The 20,020-nt window shown below is 38.3% G+C and overlaps 1 protein-coding gene across 3 annotated transcripts in view; it reads left to right on the top strand.

The window, feature by feature from the left end:
- Positions 1-20,020, top strand: part of LOC122081301 (flowering time control protein FY) — a 40,749-nt gene that overhangs the window by 16,552 nt on the left and 4,177 nt on the right. For 2 of the 3 annotated variants that reach the window (XM_042648361.1, XM_042648369.1), the window contains exons 11-19: positions 2,006-2,065; positions 2,163-2,223; positions 2,299-2,386; positions 2,832-2,895; positions 5,746-5,824; positions 6,561-6,650; positions 10,743-10,831; positions 10,970-11,514; positions 11,604-11,852. In XM_042648361.1, the coding sequence (XP_042504295.1) occupies positions 2,006-2,065; positions 2,163-2,223; positions 2,299-2,386; positions 2,832-2,895; positions 5,746-5,824; positions 6,561-6,650; positions 10,743-10,831; positions 10,970-11,514; positions 11,604-11,852 (1,325 nt within the window). The remainder of the gene's footprint in view (positions 1-2,005; positions 2,066-2,162; positions 2,224-2,298; positions 2,387-2,831; positions 2,896-5,745; positions 5,825-6,560; positions 6,651-10,742; positions 10,832-10,969; positions 11,515-11,603; positions 11,853-20,020) is intronic. The other variant, XM_042648378.1, reaches the window with a different exon arrangement.

A 20,020-nucleotide genomic window follows, 5' to 3' on the forward strand; every position in this document is an offset into this window, starting at 1 on the left:
AAAAAAAAATAAAATAAAATAAAATAAAAAATGAAGCAGGATAAAAAATTTCAGTTTGAAAGGGCAGAAATTTAGAATGTACCGTAGATAGCCTGAAAGGGCAGAATGTAGTCCACACCAAGGAACTAAATCTTGGGTTTCAGACAGGCCGAAACCAGGTATTTTTTCTGACTATTGCTAGAAATTTGGGCCAGAATTTCCAAAATTTGCTGAAATTTCGGCCGAAACCAGGTGTTTTTTCCGAAATTTCCCCCAAACCAGGTCTCGTCTCAGGGTCCACTGAAACTGCCGAAATTTTGGCTGAGATGTCTGAGTTCTTGGACCCTGGTCCAGACCAAACTTGTCAAGGGCGTCCAGGCGCTTTTTGCTGGAAGGGCTCCTTGGTCGCCTAGGGAACACCTTGATGCCTTGTTGCCATCGCCTTGATTTTTTTCCGGCCTCCAATGCCTAGACACCATGACAACTATGGACCACACTATTGCCAGATATGCACCCTTCAATGCAACAATTGCCTACACAAGACAAAATATTTAGTCCAATATCAAACTTCTAAGTTCTGCCACAGCTAAAAATAAACGGAATTAATAATTGAGGGTTTTGTCTTACGGAAGGGAATAGTTGAGGGTTTTTCCAATTTCTGTTTGTTCTCCGCCTTTTTCTTGTCTTCTTCTTCTTTAGTCTCTGATTCCACATACTAATGTGTATGCTATTCTTGTACACAAGCAAATCAAAAAGTTAGGAATGGAATTAAACAATTAAATCATTGTAAGGTTAATAAAAAGGGAAGAAACAAACCACAAAAAATCGGCCTCCTAGCTCTCAAAGTGGGCCAAAGAGTCCAAGGAGATGCCTTTGCGACGCCAGGTTGCCAAGGTGGTCACCTTTGTTGTATGCAGTAAAGTGACCACCTGCCTAGCTCCTAGCAGACCCTGGAGGCCCTGGACACCTGGGAAACACCTTGACAACTATGGCACTGAGCAGAATGACACTCCAAGAATGCAGCCAACTCCAAGACAACAGGAATAGGCATATAGTGGGTAGCGGCCCTCGCCCACCCCCACCTCCCCCTTCAGGCAAAAAAAAATTGTCATTTTGATTACATTATTTGTTCAGTCAGGTTTGCCAAGCATTGTGTGCTGAATTCTTTGCTGTGTATTTCAAAGAATGTTGTCCTCTCAAGTCGGTGAACTAGTCACTATCACATGTTGACTGGTTAGCTTGTCCCATTTGGTTGAACGAGCCTAAGTAACGGTTATTCGATTAGCTTCTTTGGCTAGACCTGCAGTTCTTTATATTTTACAATGCCCATGACCCATAACTTCTTTTCTTCTAGAAGTGTTGTGGTTTTAGTTGTTTACATAGAAAACACAGTTTTCACAGGGCACTGTATTGAGCCTATTGTTTAGGCACCTTGTTCTTGTGTTCTGGTATGCAGTTTATTTGTCCAATCTGCCTAAATGCATGTTAGCCAGTAATTCTTTTTCTCCAGGATCATATTTGTTATGTCCAAGTGTAATGGATTGATGTCCATAATGGAGTGTAGGTGATTGGATGCCTTAGTTTTGTTTGCCAAGGTACATAAAGCTCTCTGTATTATGTGTGGTCCTTACCCATTGTTGCATCATAAAAGGTTATATTGTGTTGCTCCTAGTTGTTGCACGCTAGTTGTTGACTTTGCTTATTGTTGGTATTTTGTGATTCATCCTGCTTACCCCGGTACCTTTCTTTTCATATTTTGTTGTCAACTGACAAAACCACTTGATATGTCCAAGTGCCACATGGTCCCTTCTCCGTGAACTAGTCACTATCAGTGTGCCTGTATCTCCTTTGACTGGAATTTCTTTGTATTTATTGGATACTAATACATGCTGGAATTTTATTATTTTTTTCCGTGTATAATCCCTTTCAGCCTGCATTGTGGACTGAATTTTTTTAAAATTTATGCATGTTTTGGTAAAATGTGAAGCAACCTAAGATTTCTCAATTGTGCTTTGAACTCAAACAGGCCATGGTTGGGATGTCAAGAGTGTTGATTGGCATCCAACAAAATCTTTACTAGTTTCAGGTACATAGCCATATCCATATAATTTATTAAGTTGATGTCTATTCTCTTGTAAGTTCTAGCTGTTGCACTCTCTTTTGGTTGGTGTTTGCATTGTTAGGTGCCAAGGACAACCTTGTAAAACTTTGGGATGCAAAAACAGGGAGAGAACTCTGTTCGTTGTAAGTGGATCTCTTAATGGTGGCATGCAGTTTATTAAGTAGATTCTTTTGCTTAGTCATGCCATTCTCTTGCAGTCATGGTCACAAAAATACTGTTCTTTGTGTCAAATGGAATCAGAATGGTAACTGGGTCCTAACTGCTTCAAAGGATCAAATTATCAAGGTGGGTGACTTGCCTTTCTTCGAAGTCATTATTCAGTTTTTATAAGAACAAGGCAGTCTTCATTTTCTACTCATTCTTGCAAATCTACTAGTTCACCCTGATATACAGAGTAAGGTTTTGTGATTCCAAGGCACCCTTTGAACTCCGAACTGCTGTTTAATGGCTTTCTGGATAATGCTTTTCCAATATATGATTTCCTCCGTTATTTTTCCCAGAAGATTCAGATCTTTGTTGTTAACTCTTGCCATGGTCCAACTGCTAATGTAATTCCTTTTGGTTTTTTTATAATGGATTTTCTTTGTCAGTTTTGTTCACATACAATTTATTTTTAAGCAGTAATTTGAAATGATGCAGAACTGGTTTTTATGCATTATTCAGCATTTAGATGCTTCTTTTTTTGTATATTTATGGATGGTAACTTAACCTTTTCATGGTCAATTTTCAGCTCTATGACATAAGAGCTATGAAGGAACTTGAATCTTTCCGTGGACATCGCAAGGATGTGACTGGTTAGTGTGCTTTAGTTTCCTAAAATCCTCATCATCATTTGTGATTTTGTTGTTGGGTCTTTCCTGCTTCCTTTTTTTTTGGGGGGGGGGCATTGAGGGATTTAACCTGGGGATTGTAACTAGAGGTTGAGGGAGTGGATACTTTTCTGGGCCAAAATATTGCTTATATATTTGTTAGCTTATCATGAAATTATTTTGGCGAGTGGAGAGCCTGACTAATTGTGTGCAACATATTATATGAATGCTTATTATGATATATTCTCTATCTGACATCCAAAATGGATGTCTGTTCCCTCCTAGTTACTTTTCCAATGTCAACTCCTTAACTGCTGAAGTTCTGAAACGGGGAACTGTATTTATTAAAAAAACTATCTTTGTCCCCTCTATTCTCTAATTATGCTTGAAGAAACGAAACAGCAGTACATATCCTTTCCATTTCTCCCAAAAAAAATTAAAAAAAAATTGACACCAACTTTGGTGGTATGAAGGTCAGTGCTCTATTTCCCTGCTATTATCTTTTGCTCCTTGGTTGTGGTGGAGTTTGTGGACATGAAGTTAACAGTCTATAAGGGAAATGCGGAGAGGATTTTGTGTCGAAATCATCAATATAGATGGTAAATCTGAGATCTCTCGTTTGCTGATTGTACTTCTCAGATTTTTTCCCTTTCCGTAATTCAATAGTATTTTCCTTTCCCAAAAAGTAGATGGGTGAATAGTATCTCAATGACCTGATTCAATAAGTTGAAGCCCTCTGGAAACTTACAACTGGCACTTGATGACATTTTGTTCATGAAAAAAAAATTCTTTCATCTGATTGGAAAGCTATAAACTAGCCATGATTATAAAATCTGACCACCTGTATCATTATGTTGACTCTTATTTGGTCAAAAATTTCCCTTCAACGGCGGAGCCTCTCCCGTCTTCATCCAGATACTCTTGATATGTATTTGGCTGTTTAGGGGCTTTCGGAAGAATCATATCTTTAGCCAGGCCATTGTTAATATTCAAGGTCACCCAGTTCCACCCAAAAAAAAAGAGGTCACCCTGGAAGGAATCTGCTTATATTTTGTCCAAGGGTGGATGGAGCCTCAGTAACAGCTGCAGTCAGTAGCAAGCTTTTATTTGGTTCAGAATCTTTGAGTTTTGGTTTTGTGTTTTCAGGAAAAAAATTCCAAAATTTTGGAATTTCAACCGAACTCAGATGGAGATGCTTATTTTATTAGAAACAAAATTCTGTCCAATATATTCTGGAATTGGAATGTATGACCATTGGGTGGATTTTCTATTTGATCTGCTTTTATTTTATTTTATAAATCTATGTGTGAGTTCAAGTAAGAATAATTTAAAACACGATTTTATGAATGAAAGGACACTAGGACCTAGCTAGTTGGTGTATGATCTATAGCTTATGGAATCATATTGTTAGATTTTCCTTTTCATTAAATCATAAAACCCTTTTTTCCTCAGTGTTACTGTATTATTATTATTATTGTTGTTGTAGAAGAGTCACGAGATACCAACTTCTGTGCCTTGTATAGGCATTGACCTCATGATTGTCAAACCGTTGCCTTGGCAACAAGGCACTCCTTTAGGTCCAAGGCAAACTATTCACCTTATTGGCCAAGATTTTAAACCAAAGCTTGAGGGTCTTCATGATCTTGCCCTCCAAATGTAAGAACTAATAAATTCTCAAAATTTCCCTTACATGTTTCTGCAATCTCACTTTGATTTTACCCCCTTATGTTCTATATTTTTACCTTTGAACCCTATATTAAATGTAAATTTATCCCCCTTTCTAATTACCAAGGACTTCGTTGCCACTAGTGGTGAAGAAAAACTCTACCATCCCACCCAAAAACAACTCGGAGACTGCCACTCTACACGAAGCTGGCAGAGCTTTAGCCATTGGACCACATCCATCTATCCTACCTAAACAGTAACCCTTTTCTTGTTCGTTCTTTGAATGATGCTAGTGGAGACTAATTCCTTCTGGCTAATGAAAATACTACTCCAGTCTTCCCATTCATTCCCAGCACGATACGGTGAAGCCAAGAATCAAGGGTCCCACTATTGCTAAAGCCCCTATTTTAGTAAGGTGCGCTTAACCTATAAGTGTGCTCCCCTTTGATACTTCAGTAGGGATGAGTGACTTCAAATTACTTATAGGGGGGGTAGGGCGACAAAAGACTACTTCAATGATGGAAACAGATATATACTCGAGAGGGTCGCCTTTGGAAGCGTTCTCCGGTAATCAAAGCATCCTGTTCCGTTCCCGCAACCACTTTGGTACTTTGCTGATAGTCAAAGTGGGGGGCTTGCACTTGAATTGAAGTATATCAGGAAATATCGCCTTGGATTTAATGAAAGGTGCTTGTCTTGGGTGCCTTACAGAAACAGGTGAGGGAAATATAAAGGAAAAACACTGCAGATATTTTGGCGAATTTTTTTTACATGTAGCTGACATTCAGACGCAATAAATTTGAATTATAATGGTTTTGTTATAACGGCTGAAACTTCAAAACCATGGATGGCATATAAATTTATAGAAAGATTATCTCATCTAGGGCCTGATATCTCTTTGTTGCTGTGACCAGAAACACCCTTTGACTCTTTTCGTAATTAACCTTTCAAGTTTACAATATGAAATAAAATAGAATTTTTTTTTTTCTTTTCCTTTTGACTTTGAATCTGGTTGCTGTCATAAATTCTACAATTTCTCAGGAAAATTCTCTTGACATCAGTATTGGAAAAAAATAGTAGCACTGTCATATATCTTGCTAGTAATTTCCATGTGGTCTTGAGATGTCTACCTGATTATTTCATCTGTTTTCCCTTTCTCTGTTTTGCTAGCTTTGGCTTGGCATCCGTTTCATGAAGAATATTTTGTGAGTGGGAGTTATGATGGATCCATCTTTCATTGGCTTGTAGGGTAATCTCGATATCTTTTGCTGGGAGTACTGATATTTATAGCTAACATAGTTTTTCCTTTGACAAGATGCTTTGCTATCTGCAACTGTGGGCATTGAGGTCTGCAATGCAGGGTTGTCTGCTATGCGGTGGGATTAAATGACAATCCAGATGTCCCAACACCTGGGCTAATCATTTTTGTTGTTCATTCCCTGCCCCCTACTCCATAGTCAACCACCAGCTGCCAACCTGATAGTGCAGCTCTCTCTCTGGCATGACATAGTGTCTACTGGGCTGCAACCTGACAAAATAGGGAATGGTGAGATTGTAAGAGGTGGATCCATTCTGGGCTGCCATCATTTCTGCTTGTGGGGAATGAATCCTACGTTGTCCATACAGGCTTCCTGGTCTGTCTTTCCCACAGCACTCTCTTCCACACTTCCTTTAATAGTTATTCACTGTTTGTGTTTCAGTGGTAATGTGCATTTTCCGCATACTACCTCTTATAATCTCCATTCTCATTAATTGGCCCAAAGCATAAAGCACTTAAAATCTATTATCACTCTGAGAAGGTGTTTGCCACATATTTTACTACCAGATTTAACCTGGTTATCTGGATCAATCTTCAATGTGTATCATTACTTCGGATATCTGTCACATCAATTCTGTTTTAATATTTCCATTCTAGGACATACTCTGATTGGCAATTGGATTTGTGCTTGGATCTTGTGAGTTCTAAAACACTTTCTGTTGCACAGGCATGAAACTCCCCAGGTTGAAATAAATGGTGCACACGAAAATAGTGTCTGGGACCTTGCTTGGCATCCCATAGGCTATATCCTTTGCAGGTACCTTTGATCCTTTGGGTGCTTTTTCTGATATTATATGGTGTCCTTTTAACTTTTTCATGGTATAGTCTTGAGATATTGACATGTTTAATTTTCAAAATTTTAATGTAATAGTATTCAATTATAGCAAACACTTGCTTGCAATGGTCAAGCCAGGATCTCCGTTTGAGGGTGCCAACCCATCAAGGGCAATGATTGTAATGGATTAACTAATAAATAATATCAATCCTAAATTCCTAATTATTATTTATTAGAAAGAAAAAAAAAGGCTGTAGTGCTAATTACTTACCCTTCGAATCAAGCTCCATACCAAGTTTAATAGATGACTGGGGTGGGATATTAAGGAAAAGGAAGAGAGTGGCTGTCCGTCAATACTTCAAGTCATGATGACCCCATGACACCATCTATCCAAGGTGAAGTGTTTTTGAATATGCTGCGCCAAAAAATAAAAATGGGACCCCCATGTTAGGTTATTTTGTAAATCACAAAATTTTTGAAGATCAAAGTTCTCCTGTCTAATGAGCTATCCAAGACATTGAATTAGGAATACAATCCCTCCACCTTCATTTTGCTTCACCCACCAAAACGTATATATTCTTGAATTAAAAATTAAATCAGATACACATATACATGTGTATAAAGTTAAGGTGAATTTACCAAAAAAATAAACAAATGGATCAGGATTGGGGGGGATTTTCTCACCTTAACCCACCATGAATATAATTAACACATATGCATAATAAGGACCATGGCGACTGTCGATGCTTGCTTGTTAATCTGTATATGTCTATCTATGAATCTGCTTATTTTAGAAGGCAAACCTCAATGCAGTGGTAAGGTTGCTCCATTGTGACCTATTGGTCATGGGTTCGAGTTGGGAAATAGCCAAGTGGGGGTAAGGATGTGTACATTATGACCCTCCCCAGACCCAGCAGCATGGTTTGAAATCTTGCCAAAATTTCGGTGTTTTTTTTTTTTTGCCGAAACAAAATAAGGCCCGAAATAACATTTGTACAAAATTTCTGTATTTCGGCCGAAATATCGGTATCGTTTCGGTATCTCGCCTGTCTCGGTACATTCTATGTGTTATAAATACCATATCTCAGTCGAAATTTCGGTATTTTAGTCGAAATTTTGACTCTATCTCGCCTATCTCGGTGGTTTCGGTTTCATTTGCATATTTTGAAGGAAAAATACTCCAAGTCTCCAACAAGGCTCTTAATTAGCCACATCATCACACATTGACTTCCATTGGACTCTTACAAGATCTACACATTCAAAGCTTAGGAAAGGTTAAGTTTTTTTTTTTCCTAAACTAGGTAAAATTTTCAAAACAGTTCAACTGTTGCTGCCAAACAAAGGTGCAACTCTAAAACAATGTCTTGTCCTAATATTTTTGCATCTTTATGTTCTAAGCATGTTTATTAACCTTAAAATAAGTTACCCACCAAGTTTTAGGTCAAAATGTGGCCGTTTGATCACCGAAACAGTCAACCGAAACAAACAAAAAAATACACCATTTTGGCCAAAATTTTGCCGAAACGAAACGAAACTTCAGTTTCTGAACCCACCGAAACTCCGAAACGAAACGAGATTTCGAACCTTGCTCAGCAGTGGTAGGAGCCTCATGCACTAGGTACGCCCTTTTTTAATGAATTTGCTTATAATGAATGTCTCACCTTAGCCCTCCATGAATGTAATCAACACATATGCATAACAAGAAGGATGCTGGCTCCTTCCGTGCTTGCTTGTTAATCTTTATATGCTTATCAATGAATGTACTTAATTTTCTTGTACAATGATTTTCTCATAGATTGTCTAGATCGATAGTTCTCTGATTTGTTAAGTGTTCGACTGGAAAACACTCTGTCCAGAACATGTGGGAGAGTTTTCTTCTTTAAAAACAGAAAATACTTAGAATTCATATACATTTTGAAGACCAAATGATATTCAATCATCAAGTCACTTCAGTGATGAAATTGTTGAATCTGATTCCCATGGCCAATAAATGGCTGACAATGAGTAAGAGCAGAGCTTCTTTTCATGGTGGTCGTTTTAAGACAACTCAATGATGAATAGAGATCTGACTCTTGATGTGAAGTAATCCTAAATTGCTAGTAGTCAGTGAACTGTTAGTTTAAACAAGTATTATTTATTTATTTTTATCTAGGTTAGACAAATGATAAGAAAATGGTCTGGCTGAAACCTCTGTTTCAATTATTGTCTGACACCCAAGTTTTTATGTTGTGCACTTTACATGTATGTCTCAATCGAGGCCTTAGACTGCACCTTGGCCATCTTCACTGACTGTTGCATTAGGAGACTGGCAATTCCTACAGTTGCATATGTAGGGAATATCTGAATCGGTTATGTGCTGAATTTCATACTTCCAATCATACACTTCAATGTTTTGGCATGCAATCTCTCACCAATTCCAGCATTGGCATGCAGCATGCAGTCTTTTGATAGTCCTGGATCTTTTATTGTTCTCCACTTGATCAACTCCTTTTGGGCTGAAACTTGACATGTGATCGGAAGCCCCTTTGGTCTACTCCTCCACAACCACATGACAACTTGCTGGGCCTCGATAGATACCCTATGGACAGGCCACCTGTAAAACCTTCTCTCTTTTATAAGTGAACTAATTTCTTAAGTTACAAAAAGTTAAGTATCACTTGCCTTTCAAACCAATAGTCAGTACTATCATGCCTGCTTCTGGCCGATGTAAATAGCCTCTTTCACATTCTTTCACATCATGTACTGAATATGTCACCACTTTGATTGGGTGACACTGCTTTTCTGTTTTATTCAGTGCAATAGTGTGTTCCCTGGTCCTACTATTTTGCCCTTAATTCTTTTAATCCAAAATGAATTGTCATTTTGTAGTCATCCAACTTGATGAAGGATGTTTCTCAGAATAAGTTTGGATCTTTGTGGATCATTATGGGAATCATTAAACCATCAATTAGTCTTGAATTAGAGCTCCATTTGATTCAAGTAGAACGGCAGAAAAGGAAAGTTTTCCTGTAGAACAAGATTTTTGCACTGTTTGTTATTATGTAAAATGCAAAAGAAATGACATTGAGAATAAGTAAAGTATACATGGAGTAAAAAAAAAAAAAATCGTGTAAAATGCCATATGCAGGGAAAATTTACAACCAAACAAACAGGGCTTAAATAGAAAAGATACAGTTGCAGGGGGGGTGGGGGTTGATTTCTTAGAGTTTGGGAGATATTGGAGGGGGATAAGTATTTGATTGAACTTGGGGTGCTGAAACTCAGGACTTTGCGGGCAGGAGCATAGCTTCGTTGCTGTCAGTTGGAAGAGCATTGGATATAGTGCATACAGAGCATATAATACAATGATACCTGTATTTTGTGGTCAGAGGAGAATGCCTGGCCGGGACCCGGCCCATTGAAATTAAAATAGTTAGAGCACCTACGACTAAGGGGAATGGAATGTTGACCACAGGGTGAGATGATCTTAGAATACGAGAGTGAGTGACTGGTCAAGTCATGAAACTTAGTCATTTTGATCAACATGGCTGCGGGTTTATGTGTTTGAACTGACTACGACCAAAGCCCTACCAGCCGCCCCTCCCCTATCATAATAGAAAGGGGTACTTTCGAGCTGATTTGTAACGGATCAAAGCGACCGTTAGTCGGACTGATCTGTGATTGGTCAAGGTGACGGAGACTGAGCCTACTGCATACCCTTCATATTCCTTAAATGGGCAAGGCTTGCTGGAGAGCGAAAGGGAGTTGCAGGTTATGTGGAAAAGGCTATTTTATCGTTTTATCCGGAGGAAGCAAAAGAAAAGCCATGGGTCCAACCAGCTCCCCTCCCCCCACCCACCCCTTTTATTTTCTTAGTTAATGTAACTCCATTCCTTATATTGACGTGGCATTAGGGAAAAGTCCTTGGATAGCATTTTCAATATTCCATGGTCTTAGCCTTCCCTTTTGGAGACGATTGGTGTGTGCCCAAATCATTCCCCTATTTTATAATCTTGCACAGAAGTTGTATTTATTTATTTATTGCTGAGCTTTGGTCTTCTGCCTGTAATGTTACTTTAATTAATTTTTGTGCAGTGGTAGCAATGATCACACAACAAGGTTTTGGTGCAGAAATAGACCAGGAGATCCTCCCCGTGATAAATATAACATGGGATATGGCCAAGGTTGCTCCTCCCTAGGCATTATATAGATGCCCCCGGCTAAGTTTTTGCTAAAATTTTCATTTTCTAGTCCTCTTTCTTGGAGGACTGAAGCAGGAAACTAGGTTTATATTTATCGTTCTTTTTTAATATCATTCCCAGGTTATGGTGATCAAAATCCTGCTTTTGCTGGACGAGCAGTTGGTAATTTCGCAGTACCTGATGGCCCAAGTACTCCAGGACCATTTGCTGCTGGATTGCCTCGAAATGAAGGAACTATTCCTGGTGTCGGGATTGCAATGCCACTATCCATCCCATCTCTTGACACAACTGATCAAGGAGAGCAGAAGCAGCCTCTTCCAGGTTCTTTGCCTGCTGGGGCTCCTCCTCTCCCACCAGGTCCTCATCCATCCCTTTTAGCCTCCAGTCAACAAGCATATCAACAAATTCCTCAACAGATTCCACCACAACTGCAACACCAAGCACTCCCACAGCAAATGGGCTCGTTGCCACCACCACCCCTAAATTTATCACAGCTGCAGCCTCCACTTCATTTACCTCTGCTTCCCCATCCTCATTTATCTCGTCCTCCCTCAGGTCAGCCACCCCATGGCATGGGTTCTACTATGCCATCTTCAATGCCTGGATCTATGCCGTTACCCTCGTCAATGGGTACATCACTTCCACTGTCAATGGCTGGTCCAATGGTACTTCTTTATACCTTTTACCGGCAGTTTTAAGTTTTGAGGGGAGAGAATGAATGGTTACTCATCTACATTTTCTGTGGTTGGCTTAGGGGATGCAGGGTTCAGCTAATCAGATGGCCCCTCCATTACCACAAGGTCACATTATGGGTTTGAATCCAATGCATTCTGGTCCCGTTCCTTCCAATGGTATACCCCCTCCAATTGGTGGTTTTGCAAATGGGATGACAAATATTCAAGGCCCACCCAATGCTGGTGGGGCGCAAATGTATCCAATGGGTGGTGCGTTCAACCGGAATCAAGCTGGACAACCTCTGGTTCCAGGACTTAATGCTTATCAGGTAAGAGAGCGTAAATACTTCTGGCCCCCCAGGTTCTGAATTTCTTGGCATTAGTGTTTCCATCAAAACAAGTGAAAAAATCTTAGGCTTTTCTAACCAGCAATTACTTGCTAGAATTTAATTTGATGCCCCCAAAAGCCCATAAACAGATGGGCACAATATGGATGTGTACTAAACTAATTTTGTCTTTTTCCCATTGTTTAGATATTTGTAATTTTTAAAATTGCAGAGCACATATTATCAGATTAGGATAAACCTAGATACACCTTACAAAATGTTTTTCGGGTTTTGTTCTTTATTTAGCATATGTTCTAGTACCTTATCAATGGTTCTTGGGTTTTGGCAGTTGGGTTTGTTTTCATGAATATGGGGTGGCAAGTTTATAGAGGTTATTCTGGATTTTTACCTTTTTTGTTCTTTGGAGTTGAGATCTTAGTCTTACGATTGTTATCATGTTCAAGTATGGAAGTCTTCTTTGAAGTTGAGATTTTTGTCTTGTGATAATTATCTGGTTCAAGTATGAAAATAGTAAGAAGATTATTTTATTATCGACAATTTTTCTTAAGAGAGGGGGGGGGGGGGAATAGTAAAAGTAGATTGTTGCTTTCTTTCTTCTCTCGTTTTTTTTCCTTTTTTTTTTTTTTGTGTGTGTGTGTGTGTGTCCTTTACGCAGATTCATGTAACCGACCTCATTTAGCTGGGAAAAGGCAAAGTTGTTGTTGTTGTTGTTGTTGTTGTAGTGAAGGGAAAAATGCCGAGTAAGAGAATGGGGCAGGTCACAGGTGAGGTGAACGTTCTTATAGAACCTGGCAATAAGGATTGTGGAAATTTTATTAAAAAAAAAAAACTGCATTTAATCAGTGTTATAATGTTAAAAAATATTAACGGACTAGTGCTTGGGTTAGTGTGGTTTCACCAGCATTCTGATTTTATGGTCGTACCAAACTGGTAACATGTGTGGTTTTGGTGTCAAGTTATTCAATGCCAGTAGATTTTCAAATCTGTTGTTTACACAATTATATTTTGTGGGAGAAATCGCTTGACTTATGAACATGATGCAGGCAAGGTTCAAAGGACTGAAATTAAGCCTGTCGTTAATGGTCCAAGAGAATTTGAAATAGAAAATCCCAAAATAGAGCTTAAACAAAATGCAATTAATGGATAAAAAAAAGGAGAACTACAGAACTAATGTAAGAAAATAGTAGAAGAAATAGACAAGAAGTTAGAAAATCAAACCAGCAATAAGAATACCATGTCAACCAGGCTGCTATCCTGGGCATGGGAATACATCGATTTGGAAGAGAAAACTTCCTACGATTCATAGTCCATACTAATACATACATTCCATGCTCAATTTTGTTAACTCAATGGTCAACCCACAAGTTTACAATGCTATATATAAACTACCCATTCCAACAAGAAGTTGATTTTGACTAAAGTTTAAGATCTCGACCTCGCCCCTAATCTCGCTAAACCAAAAAAGAGAGATCTGGCGAGATCATGTATTTTTTCCTAGTCGACTTGGTGGTTTGTCTCGATGGTCATATGGTCTTTGTAGCCCCTAAAACTTGTCATGTACCCTATTTTAGGCCTTCTAAACACAGTGGAAACAAAAAAAAATTTTAAAATCAAACCCAAAATGGTATTTTGACTTCGTACCTATGTAAGTAGCCTTCGTCCTTGACCCTAGGCTATTCACAATAAAACAAACAACTATTTGGACCATTTTTCTATGAAAAAGGGTTTTGAAAAGTTGTTTTTACCTAAAAGTGCTCTTGAGAAGAAAAGGATCTCCAAAGGTTGATGATGAAGTGATAAGCTCCAGTGTCCAAGTGTTGAAGTTGTTAATCTACACTGTAGAGGAGAAATTTGGCAAGAAATCCACCAAAAGTTCACTTCTTTTTTTTTCACAGCATGGCGAGATGGGCGAGATATGTCGAGTTAGGTTGAGTTGAGGGTCAAAATTATGTATACCATGTGATTTGGTCTCGAGACGAGTCAAGTCCAAGATCTCAACCAAGATGTTGCACTTTTTGCATATTCTAGATATTGAGATAATGGCGAGATCTCGCCAAGTTCTTAAACCATGGTTGACTCTAAATGGAATCTTGAAACAACTAGGGAACTTTATTTAATAAGAAAGACTCCTTAATGTGAATCCAATTACAAAATAAAATCTCCTATTAGTGTTTAATCCAGTCTTAATTAAATTAAGCTGCTAATTAAAGGAATAGCTTAAAATAGAATTGCTAATCTAATTAGACTTTCATAAAGTAGAAACCTGTCTCGGATCAACATCCTCAATAAAATGATCATGACTTTCTCTATATGAACTGGAATCACATGATCTTGCCTCCATTGGATAGGCAACTCAATGAGCTTTAACGATAAAGACACCACTGTCTCGGATCAACATCCGCAGTAAAATGATCATGACTTTCCCAATATGAACTGGAATCACATGATGTTGCCTCCATTGGATAGGCAACTCAATGAGCTTTAACGATAAAGACACCACTGTCTCGGATCAACATCCGCAGTAAAATGATCATGACTTTCCCAATATGAACTGGAATCACATGATGTTGCCTCCATTGGATAGGCAACTCAATGAGCTTTAACGATAAAGACACCAGTATCACACAAGTTAGAGAAGTTTTGACCATCAAAAGTTTCCTCAAAGAACAATGATGGAAGTAACCTAATTTCCTCTTATTGCCATATCTCTGATCGCCAAAACAAACACAATACTCTGTAGTCTGTAGAGCAAATCCAAACTACTCGATTGGGCCATAGGATGCTGCTGCATTAGGAAACCCTAAGTTAGGTGTTGAAGTTCATATCTTTATTGCATGTTTAGCCTTCTCAACCTTAACTGACTTTTATTTGGGGCGATGGATGCTAGTGTTACTCTCTATCTTTAAAAACTTGCGACACTAAATAAGATTGCTATCATGATTGTTTTGGGAAATACACTGGATGATTAAGTAAATTTCTCAATTCATTTTTTACCAAAATACGACAAATGAGTTTCCCTTGTAGGCATCTTTTTTCTTTGTTTCATGGTCTATACAACAAGCATTAGTATTTGAACCACCACAGACATATCCTAATAAAATGACAAAACAACGGTTTGATTTTTTGCCATAGTTTTAACTAGGAGTGTTGGGGAATGATAGTTGATGGATTTTGACCTGTGTTTGGTCTGTCCTCTATATGTGGCATCATGTAAAACTATGAGCTGAACCAATCCATTGCAGCCTCTTTGGTAATATTACAACTAAAGGAACTAGTAATGAGCCTGTGCTAAGAAAGGGCACTTCATTATTAAGGTTAAAATTGCATGTGAAATGTCAAGAATCTTTGGCAAATTCATACTGCTTTGTTTAGAAAACTATAGAACGACAACAACAACCTATCCCAACTAAATGGGGTCGGCTACATGGATCCCTGTAAAGACAAAATTAGAATAGTAATAGTAAAAGGAAAGGGACACAACAACAAATTCAGAAAAATCCTGCCTAAATAGGGTCGGCTACATGGATCTTGGCCCTCCAGTCAACTCTATTCAACGTTATATCCAGGACACCTAGACTATACACGTCTTTCCTCACTACTCCTACGGTCATTTTAGGCCAGCCCCTAGCACTTTTAGTTCCTTAAATCTGAGTTAGATCACTCCTCTTTATTTATGCATCCCAAGGCTTCCGTTGATCATGGCCATGCCACCTTAAGCAACTTTCTTGGAGCTTATCATGAATCAGGGCAGCTCCCAAATTCTCTAATATGGTCATTCTTTATCCTTCCTAGTTTACCGCACATCCATCTCAACATCCTCATCTCTGCTTCACATAGCTTATCTATATAACACTTCTTAAGTACCCAACATTCCGCTCCATACATCATTGTCAGTCATACAACGGTCCAATAGAATTTTCTTTGAATCATTAAAGGAATAGCTTCTTTTTTTTTTCTTTTGTTAACCAAGGTGTCCAGGCCAGCTTACGCGTACCTCGACTAATCCTCGGGGAGACTAGCGCAGCAACCCACCGCCACGATCTCCACTTAAATCGCAAATGCACATATGGAAAATCGAACCTGGGACCGTGCGCCTATCCACACAATCCCCAATTCTCCCTAACCATCTGAGCAACCCACGGATGGGTAAGGAATACGTAGCTCAAAACGCACTCTAAACGCACTATATCCACTTCATCCTTCCCTCTTTAATTCTCTAGGAAACATTATCCTCTGTATCACCTTCTTTATTTATGGTTGACCCCAGATATCTAAAATAATCACTTTGTTGTATCTCTCTCCCCTTAATTTTCACCATAATCTTAATATTCGTTATCCATCATAGTAACTAAAATTAACATCATATACTTCACCTTCGTTCTACTTATCTTGAAACCTTTTGATTCCAAGGTTGATCTTCATAACTCCAACTTAGAGTTAATATTTTTGTATCATCCACTTAAACAACATCATCAGCAAAGAGCATACACCATCGAACCTCATCGTGAATGTTTCTGATTAAATCATCCATAATAAGTGCAAACAAATAAGGGCTTGAAGTTGATCCTTGATGTAGCCCAATTGTAATTGGGAATTCATTACCTTGACCTCCCACAGTTCTCACACTAGTTACCATGCCTTCATACATATCTTTACCTATATCCACATTTTTACTTGACACCCTTCTCTTCTCTAGTATATGCCATATTAACTCTCTAGCGACTATATCATAGGCTTTTTCTAGGTCAATAAAGACAATAGGGAGATCCTTATTGTAAGCTCTTAATCTTTCCATGAGCCTCTTAAGTTAGTAAATATCTTCTATCATGGATCTACCTGGCATAAAACCCAATTGGTTCTCCGAGACAACAATTTCTCTTCTCGAGTGAATTTCTATAACCTTATCCCACAATTTCATAGTATAATTCATTAGTTTTATGCCTCTATAGTTATTACAACTCTGAATATCACCTTTGTTTTTGTTGAAATGAACTACAATGTTTCTCTTCCAATCATCTTGCATTTTCCTTGTGCCCGTAATATTGTTACAAAGATTGGTTGACCAAGATACCCCACATAATCCTAAACTCTTCCATACTTCTGTTGGGACCTCATTAGGGCCTAACACCTTACCTAATTTCATCTTTCTTAAGGCTTATTTAACTATAGCCACTTGAACCTTTCGTATATATCTATGATATGGTGTCTTGATGAGTAATGTAGTCTTCCTGGCCACTCTTACCCGAAATGTCTCCATTAACTGGTTATAAAAATACTTTTCCCATCTCTTAATAGTATCCTCATATCTTAATAACACTCCACCGTCATCACTTTTAGTACATATCACATGGACAAAATCTTTACTCTTCTTTTCTCTCATTTTAGCTATTTTATGGATAGTTTATTCCCCTTCCTTTGTGTTGAGGTTTATATAAAGGTTTTCATATTTCTTTGCCCTTATTGCCCCCGCAATCTTCTTAGCTTCATTTCTAGCAACATTATATATCTTTTTAACTTCTACCATCTTGGTCCTTTGCCATGTCTTAAAACTAGATTTCTTAGTTTAATGGCTACCTAGACCTCATCATCCCACCTCTTAAGTATCCCTAGGGGCCTGACGAATATCTTTGCTTCCCCTAGAACTTCTTTAGCATCCTTAATACAGGTTGTCATCTCATTCCACATCGTTTTGTTGTCTCCCTCAAAATCTTACTTTCCTTGTTTGATCACTTTATCAATAAATGCACTCAGTGAATCTCCTTTCAATCCCGACCACCTTATCTTAGGGCAAATAGGTTCCCCTTTCTTACGTTTCTGCAAACTAAGGCGCATATCTAGGACCACCAGTCTATGTTAAGTGTTTAGGCTCTTTCCCATGTATAACCTTACAGCCCTTACAGAACAATCTGGCGAACCTTCTAGTTAGGAAGAAATCTATGTGGATGGTATGATGCCCACTTTTGTAGGTAACTAAGTGCTCCTCTCTCTCTCTCGTTTCAAAGAAAGTGTTCACAATGGATAAATTATAAGCTAACGCAAAGATCCTGTCCTCTCTCCTCTCCCCAACTTCGTAGCCTCCATGCACATGTTCATAGCCTCTACAATCACTCCAAACATGGCCATTCAGGTCACCTTCTATATTGTCGATTCACCTTGACCAAAACCTTGCACAAATCCATCCATGTGTTCCCAAATTGGTAGCTAACTACTATCATCCAGCCTTGCACTAATCCATCCATTTTAGCTTTGTTTAGAAAACTAAAATGTATAAAAAACTTAGGGAGCTGGTCTAGTGGTTTGTCTAACCAAGACATTAGGTGGTCGAATCTAATATCCACCATGTGGCAGATCAATTAGGACCTAAATTTCTTGTACAAGTGGATCCCATGGTACTCTGGTTACCTATCAAATTTAGATTCAATCATAGTTGGCCATGTGGCGGTAAGCTTTCAAGATTCTTTACATTTTGAAAACAAATAGATGGCCAAATACATGGGAAAGATACCAAAAACATGGGGAGGTAAATGATTGAGTTTGCTGTGAAAATTGACTTGTGGCAAATCTAAACCACATTCTTCCAATGCAATGGTTGGATTTGCCCAATCATCATTCCATGTGGATCATTAGATGGTCAATGCAATGCGGCTTCCGTGGGCGGATCAACCACAAGAAACTTTACCAAAACCTCAATTCACTCAAAAAAAAAATTTTTTTTTAATTATGAACAATTTCATTTAATTAAAAAATAAAGCCACTTGATAATTCACTGTTCGTAATTACATCAGACATAGAGAAGAAAAACGACGCATGGGCCATACTCAAGCTTCGGATCAATGTCCCTAAAAGCAAGGAGTATGCCCACATGTTCTAACGAGAACCCTAAAAAAACCAAATTCAGCCTCGTTTAACTGATCCAGCCTCTATGAGATCAAAGCGGTTTGAGCGACTTCGTACCTGAGTTAGTAATAAAACTGCGGACTTTAACATCAATGGGGAGCCCAGAATCATCCTAAATCCTTCAGCCAAATTTTGGTATGGTTAATTTTTGTGATTTAATGGAAATGTTTCCTAATTGTTTGAATTTTTTGTATTAAGAATTTCCACTTATGAAGTTTGTATGATGTCACTACACAGTTAGAGATGAGAATTTAAATTGACCAAAATATTCGTTACTCGAGTTAATGAAGATCAGCTACGTAATTTATGTTGTTATAAATAGAGGAAAAATCTTTCCTTCACCCCCATCTCTATATCCCTTTCCATAATGGCCATCATTTTCAGCCACTTGGATTGGTAATTTGGCGAACTGACCACTGAATAAAGTTTGTGCCTCCTAACCACCTCAAGTTTGGTGGCTTATCTCAACCTTGTGGCTCACCATATATAGGTTTTTTCCTTGACTCTTCAATGGTTTATGTTCAATTCATATTTTGTTTCCTTTTTAGAGTTGTGGAACATTTTTTTAAACCTTTGTAATAACATGTGAGTATTTCATATTGGATGGAGTATAAATAAATAAAAGGTTTTGGGTTGAAGGGGGGGGGGGTGGGGGGGAATGAAAAAAGATACAAAGAAATAGGTGGGGTGTTTCCTAAGGGGTGGGAAGAGACAAAGTAAAATTGTTTTCTTTTTAACGTATTGCAATTGATTATGCTATTAATAAGGTTTTAATAAATGATTCTACATCCCCATCATTTATTTTAATGCATTGCCCATTTGTTATGTGAATGGTTAATACCAAAATTTCCAACATTATTGAACTGACTGGGTATCCACTATCCAGAAGACACATTCACGTAAGCATATACAAACCAATAACTAGACTCCTTTTTTTCTAAGTTAAGTATTCCTATAGTGAAAAATGTGCCTCTTGATACACTGGTAAAAACAGTACACTTGGCTTGTATGTGAAAGGTGACAGCTTTCTCCTTCCCATCTTATTCAGCACCATATTTTATCAAATCTTCCCATCCTGTGACCAACATCTCATGGATGCCCATGTCTGCGTAGATTTTAATCGCCTTTGACAACAGATTTATCAGAACAGGAGCACATATGCTTTTTAAAGTATGGATTGAATTAGATAGATTTCGCTAACGAAAAATTTTTACCACTGCCCAACACACACAAATACTGGTTGCACAACGGGT

This window comes from Macadamia integrifolia, chromosome 1 (genome assembly GCF_013358625.1).
Source record: "Macadamia integrifolia cultivar HAES 741 chromosome 1, SCU_Mint_v3, whole genome shotgun sequence".
Classification (NCBI taxonomy): Eukaryota; Viridiplantae; Streptophyta; class Magnoliopsida; order Proteales; family Proteaceae; genus Macadamia; species Macadamia integrifolia.